The sequence below is a fragment of the Amblyomma americanum genome, chromosome 2, assembly GCF_052857255.1.
Source record: "Amblyomma americanum isolate KBUSLIRL-KWMA chromosome 2, ASM5285725v1, whole genome shotgun sequence".
Classification (NCBI taxonomy): domain Eukaryota; kingdom Metazoa; phylum Arthropoda; class Arachnida; order Ixodida; family Ixodidae; genus Amblyomma; species Amblyomma americanum.
Window position 1 is genome coordinate 66,493,278 of NC_135498.1, and position 7,143 is coordinate 66,500,420.

At 45.7% G+C, this 7,143-nt stretch overlaps 1 protein-coding gene across 2 annotated transcripts in view; it reads left to right on the top strand.

Annotated features, from left to right (window-relative positions):
• Argl (Argininosuccinate lyase) overlaps window positions 1–7,143 on the top strand; it is a 48,842-nt gene that overhangs the window by 12,358 nt on the left and 29,341 nt on the right. For both annotated transcript variants that reach the window (XM_077654519.1, XM_077654520.1), the window contains exons 6-7: window positions 4,405–4,502; window positions 5,960–6,037. In XM_077654519.1, the coding sequence (XP_077510645.1) occupies window positions 4,405–4,502; window positions 5,960–6,037 (176 nt within the window). The remainder of the gene's footprint in view (window positions 1–4,404; window positions 4,503–5,959; window positions 6,038–7,143) is intronic.

Genomic DNA, 7,143 nt, shown 5'->3' on the forward strand with positions numbered 1-7,143 from the left:
GAGACAGATACTGCGCCATTTCCTTTCCCCAAAAACCAATTATTATTATTATTATTATTTCTTCTTTCTGAATTCTAACCCGACCGCGGCATCTGCGTTTTTATGGAAGCAAAACGCTAAGGCACCCGTGTGCTGTGCGATGTCAGTGCACGTTAAAGATCCCCAGGTGGCCGAAATTACTCTGGAGCCCTCCACTACGGCACCTCTTCCTTTCTTCTTTCACTCCCTCCTTTATCCCTTCCCTTACGGCGTGGTTCAGGTGTCCTAAGATATGTGAGACAGATACTGCGCTATTTCGTTCCCCAGAAATCAGTTATATTATATTATATTCATTTTGCCCAAACCAATTATTATTATTATTATTATTATTATTATTTATTCTTTGACTCCCTTCTTTATCCCTTCCTTACTGCGCGGTTCGGGTGTCCACCGAGATACGTGAGACAGTTACTGCGCCATTTCCTTTCCTAAAAACCTATGTTCATTTTCATTCGTTTATTAATGACCCTTCATCATGAACTAATCACGCGCGCAACTGTACACATTTCTTATTGATAAATAGTTTTTGTATATTTTAGCTCTACCTTCTATCCTCTCTTCCTGTCCGCTCACCTCTTTCATTTCATTTCTCCATTCTGCTTGCTACCTTTATTTTTTTTTAAATTGAACCTTACAATATCCCAAGATTCAAAATTTTTGTCCAAGAATGCTGGGCATAAGGGAAGAGAGTAAAGTGGAAGTGACAGACAAGCTCAACCGCATGCAAGAGAAGGAAAGAGCACGACCACTGTCTCAAGCTGAGCCACAATCGCTGTCACGTGCAGACTGAGGAGCACCGTGCTGAGGAGCTTTGGTTATTGTGAGAGGAAAGATTGAAAGAAAGGACGGGCGTCGCAACAACCGCGTCATCTGAAGAGACGATTTGATGTTGGGCTCAAACAGTTTACCCGCCGCGGTAGCTCAGTGGTTAGGGCGCTCGGCTACTGATCCGGAGTTCCCGGGTTCGAACCCGACCGCGGCGGCTGCGTTTTTATGGAGGCAAAACGCTAAGGCGCCCGTGTGCTGTGCGATGTCAGTGCACGTTAAAGATCCCCAGGAGGTCGAAAGTATTCCGGAGCCCTCCACTACGGTACCTCCTTCTTTCTTTCTTCTTTCACTCCTCCTGTATCCCTTCCCTTACGGCGTAGTTCAGGTGTCCAGCGATATATCAGACAGATACTGCGCCATTTCTTTTCCACAAAAACCAACCAACCAAGGGACGACGACGGTTTTAGCAACAGATACCCTCGTGACAAGGGCTACGCCACATGTGTAAGAGCCTCTAGATCCCATCCCTGTAAGGCCAGGAAGCCACCCTCGCCAGTCCATGCGACAGGTGCTAATCATATATTACCTTTTATGGGAGTGGACTTGGTTAAAAATTCGAAAATTAGTTTTTAAGGAAAGGAAATGGCGCAGAATCTGTCTCGCATCTCGGTTGACACCTCAGCCGCGTTGGTGAACCCGCCGCGGTGGTTCGGTGGTAAAGGCGCTCGTGTAATGAGCCGAAGTACCCGGGTTCGAACCCGCCCGCGGTTGCCCTATTTCTAGGGAGGCGAAACGCAAAAGGCGCCGTGTGCTGTGCGATGTCAGTGCGCGTTAAAAATCCCCAGGTGGTCGAAAATATTCCGGAGACCTCTACTACGGCAATTCTTTCTTTCTTCCTTCTTTCATTTCCTCATTTATCCCTTCCCTTACGGCGCGGTTCAGGTGTCCAACGATATATGAGACAGATACTGCGCCATTTCCTTTCCCCCAAAACCAATCAATTCCTTAATTTATGATTACAGCTTACTAACGGGGCGGCTCGATACCTCCCAGGCCTACGTGCCGGAGGCGGGGAGCGACGTCTATTTTAATGGAAATAAAACTTGTTGAATCAATCAATCAATCAGTACTAAATTGATCAATCAATCAGAGCAGGGTTGCCGGAGCTTATGGCTCTCAGCTACTCTTAGAGTCCAGTCCACCAGCTGCTTTTATCCAGCCAGGTCCGAGCTGGACACTGCGGTTTGATATAATTGAATAACTTCGATCGTTGTAAGTGACAGTCGGATTAGGTTGATACCTCAGGCGGCGAGTGTCGTGGCGATCGCCGGTGGTTGGGTGCGCGGGCTGAGGCGTATGCAGCCTCGTTTAATTCCCTCTATTCCCTCTAGTCCCGCATGTGATGGGGTCGGCTGGCCCTTACGGCCAGCCGCGGTCTGCCATCGCTCTATGTCAGAGTTGTCATTCGGAGGGCGGCTGGCGCTCAGGAGAAATGTGGAGGATACAGGGAAAGTCTGCTCCAGGTGCCCCGCAAAGGGTGCAGTCACGATAATGGGCGGATAAGGGTGGATAAGGGCAAGGTGAGCTGGGGATAGAAAGTTACAAGATTGGAGCTGGTGCCAGGTCACCTGCTCGAGTTTAGAGAGGGATTTGTGGTGGCGGTGGGGGGGGGGGGGGGGGGGGGGGGTGATACTAGAGCCGTTGCTCCCTATAACGGAGAGAAATTTTGTTACAGGCAACCAGGCGCTCTCGTTCACTGCCTGGGCCTGTAGCTGGCCCTGCTCGGTTGACGTGCGCTCGATCTGTGTTGTGGGCTGCTTCATTCCCTGGGTTTCCAGCATGAGCAGGCACCCATAGGAACTGAATTGATCTGGTCGGGGTTTGAATAGAATTGAAAATTTTGAAAGCTGGCGTGTGAATCCTGCCTCGTGCGAAATTCTAGATTGCTGTTTTTAAATGACGAAAGATTACTGTGGCAGTGGTTGAGGAGATTTCCTAGGAAATTGTGGTTTCGACCGCCTCTAGTGAGGATGTAGCCTTGTTCGAACCAGAGACTATAGGGTGGAGTGTGTTGGAAACTACGCTCAAGGCATCGGCTTGATGACTGTCATATTCTGCGGCGTCCACATAGACTGCACTGATTTTTGCGTGATAGTGTTTGTGCAATGCCTTGGCTCTGGCTTCACGGTGAGCTGGGTGGTGGACCGGATGGACGTTTTTGGGGAGTGGATGGATCGTTAAATGGGATTGGATTGCTCCCGGGGTGGAGTGCACGTGTCTGAGAGAGCTTGTAGGGTTGAGGGCAGAGAGAATGTGCCGCCTCGTGGTAGTGGGTGACAGGAGTTCGAGTTGTGCTGTACGATGGGCTTCGATACGCTCATCTAGGGTGTTGTGAACTAGGTTATCCACGTGTCAGTGCCTTGGTTCATATGCCACTCAACGCGTACAGTACACGTTGAGTGGCATATGCACCAAGTCACTCACACGTGGATAATCTAGTCCGGCGAAAATGTTGCTTATTTCGCACGAAACGCGACCACAGAATGGAAAAAAAAGCCAATTCAGCAGCGAGAAGAGGTAATCGATGCGTTGTGGGTTTGAAAAATGAGATCCATGCAAGGGGACAGAATGCTGAAAAAAACTCCGGACCATAATCAGCTCGGCATTCTTTCCGGCTTTCCGCAGCAGTGCCTCAAGGAAAGTCAACTTCACGCGACCGCATGTTCCCTTTGACAGTGTACCATACTGTACTTCGCCTGAAGCTTGGAACGTCTTAAAAGACACTCAATTGCGCGCGAAATCAGCTCCAAGCTAACTAGGGTGATAGGGGAAAATGGGCACGGGGTATAGAGAGGGGGGGGGGGGGGGGGGGGGATCAGAGGTTTGCTAATGTGCTTCTCCAGAAAATTAGCGCGTCGTAAAGAACACCCATTGACTCAACATTCTTAGTGCGAGCCGCATTGAGACACTAGTTGCATGCATCCCTCTCTGATGAGGCGATAATTGACTTTATCGGTTACTAGCATTAATGCTTTAATTGCGGAAGCATTTTCTAATTCACGCTAGCGAGAAAATTAAAGGAGTCCGCGGGAAATATTCGGTCATAATGGAAAAGAATGAAGCAATTAAGTACAGCTTATTGTAAGACACTGTTATGGAAATATTGAAGGTGATGTTCTATTCTTCTGATATGTAGCAAAACCTGTCTTTTAAAGCGTTTCCATCGATCGCATCGAAGAGTTAAGACTGCCATAGAAAACCAATGGGGAACGCTTTTGAGGATAGCAAAATCGTAAATAGAAAAAAATACAAGACTGCCGTAGGGTGATCTGCGGATATATTGATTGTTATAGTGGGATCTTGCATTATATGAAAAAATTGCGTTCATAAACGGTTTCCCGCTCAAAGATACTTCTGTCCAGAATTGCTGGGCTCGGAAAAAAATAAAGGGAAAGCAAGATCTAATGGTCAGAATTGCAGTTTGCGGCTTTTTTTAACATAACACTCGGCCGTGTGTTCTCTTTTGTAAAAGAAGATTTGAGCTGGAATTTAGCTTTCGGCTCGTCGTTGATACCTCTTCTTTTCTACCTTCTTCAGGTGGCAACAGACCTGAGGCTATGGACTCGCAAGTCCGTCGCCACACTGATTGACCTCATCAAGCATTTCGTCGAGATCACTTGCGCAAGGGCCGAGAGGTGGGGCATTTTGCAGGCGACTCGCACGAATTGCGTCTGATGGGTACTGGCACAGCCAGATACCTCTTACACTGTAATCGGATACAACTCAAGAACGAAACGGCAGACGCCGCTCAAGAATGCCCTCCAGCCAATGGTGTCAACCAGTTTTAGGAGCGTGAGCTCTTATTCATCACATACGGTTCTCGATTTCTTGGGGTCTGCTACCACCTCCCTTCGGCGGCAAATTTTCTAAGTCCGAGGAATTCAAGATGGCGGCCTCCATAGTAAATTGATGTAGCAACCGAATTGGTGATCCATTGGTGCCGCCACTTATAAATATAAGATGTCAAATTCGTATTTCCCATTGATGTACCTCAATTTAATCTCATTCATATCAATTCTAGTAAACCAAACAGCTAACGCTCGCTACTTCGTCTTCCAGACGGTGGCGGCTTTTTATGACGCCGAGATTAATAAGATGAAGCCGTTGTCATTCCCTATTCATCTGCCACCCACTGCTGCGATTTCACGCCATCAGGTCCAATAGGATCGGTCAAGGGAACAAAGGGATAATGGGGGAAGGGGGAAAATGGGTCGCCCCTATTGCCTGGAGGTGGAGTCTTCCTATAGATGTGTGAATTTTCCCGAACTGTACGAGAAGTTTATACGGCCGCGCCGATCTTACGACGCTCGCTCAAGATAGCGACCCCTGGTACACGCCTCCTTGCCTACAACACTATTATTAAACCCATCTTAGAATACACAGTAATTATTTTGGGACCCTTCTACAAAGGCATAATAAACCGGGAAGGATTAGCAAAAAAAAGAAAGAAGGTTTGTATATAACTAATATGGTTTATGGGGGTTTAACGTCCCAAAGCGGCTCAGGCTAAGAGGAACCCCGTAGTGAAGGGCTCCGAAATTTCGACCACCTGGTTTATATATAACTCACATGGGGCGAACATCAGTCAGTGACCTCCTTAAAAGAAGCGGCTTTGCATCTACTCCTAACAGAAATCGCACATGTCGGTTGAAATTCTTCAGTTAATTAGTAATCATTTTAAAGTGAACATCTCTGATACCCTTACTTATTCCTTGGGGTATCGAACTAGATATCGCCATTATCTTGCAATAACACCAGTATACTCGCGAGTGAAAGTTTTCAATATTATTTTTTTTCTTAGGACCACCACTGATTGGAATAATCTCATCGATGATGTTTTCATGCATAAATCACTGTATTTATTTGAAGAACACATTTTAACTAATAGAAGTTACTGAGCTTACCATCGTTTCTTTTTGCACCTTTTGAGCATGTGTATTTGCACTGTTTTTTCTTGACATGTGCCTGTATTTTTGTATTTTCAAATCTGTTTCCCACCTGCCCACTATGACCTTGTACACAGGGTCGCAGTACCCATAAATAAAATAGATTAATTAATAAAATACAAAGCGATCCTTGTGACATGTTTCAGCGAAATCGATGTTCTCATGCCGGGCTACACGCACCTCCAGAGGGCCCAGCCCATCCGCCTCTCTCACTGGATGCTCAGGTATACATGCACATGCCGTCTGCGCACTTTGTGCCCTGTTCGTGTCGCGTGTATAGTAGCAAAATGTTAGAACATGTTGTTCCTATAGCTGTGCATGCCAGAGTTAACGCAATGTAGTGCGTAGAAATCAATCCGGATTGAAGCACGGTCTGTCCGCCTTTACTCTCACTGTGTTAGCTAGTGCATGCATTTCCGCGTGTGTATCACCTATGCGGACAAATAGTGATTTTGTTTAGCGCTGTACTGCAACTCGTAACACCTGCGATACAGTGAAACAATGTGGGAAGTTTTCACTTTTGCACACAGAACTGTATGAATTGATAACACGCATGAAACGTCGTTTTTCGGTATATTTATCCAATCAAGGTTTTAGTGTCATCTGCCAAAGATAAACGAGGCTCGCCCAAAGACAAATTCATCCGAAAGCTAACCCTCTAGCGGCAAAACAGCCTGATGCTGCGTTGGCAAGTGATGGAGAGTTCTTAATTTTGTTCATGATTTACTGAATGCATCTGCGCATTTGCCCGCACTTTTATCGCTCTTATACATTCAGCTATCATCAACATTAGCTAACTTTAATTATATAATAATGATCTTATTCTTCATAAATCTGTTTTTATTTACATTTTTTCAATAAACCGATTTTCAGCGATTAAATCCGGGGAGATCACAATTTTTACCCGAAGTTTATAAATTTCTGCACATTACAGGGTTAAACTTTCCTGGAAACTTTGACGAGGTGCAACATGATTAATAAGAACTCACTGGTTTTCCTTTCTATAGCAACCGTCTTTGATTCAGGTGCACCCTAAAGAGAGAGAGAGCAATACATAGAAATTAACGATATCCCATCACGTGTGCTTACAGTGTCTCTCCAGGACTATTTAAGCAATGTTCTGGGGCCTCTATTGTTTTATGTTAATTCTCTGGTATACTGCTCTCCCCGAGGAAACACTTGTTAAAATATTCGCTGATCATCATGCTTTTTTACAGTAAATTTTAACAGGTTTAACGCAGGTCTGTGCAAGAAGCGATGCTTACTATATTGATGAACGGTTTTTTAAAAGAAGTATTTAGCTCAATAAAAAAAAAACAACTCTACTTAC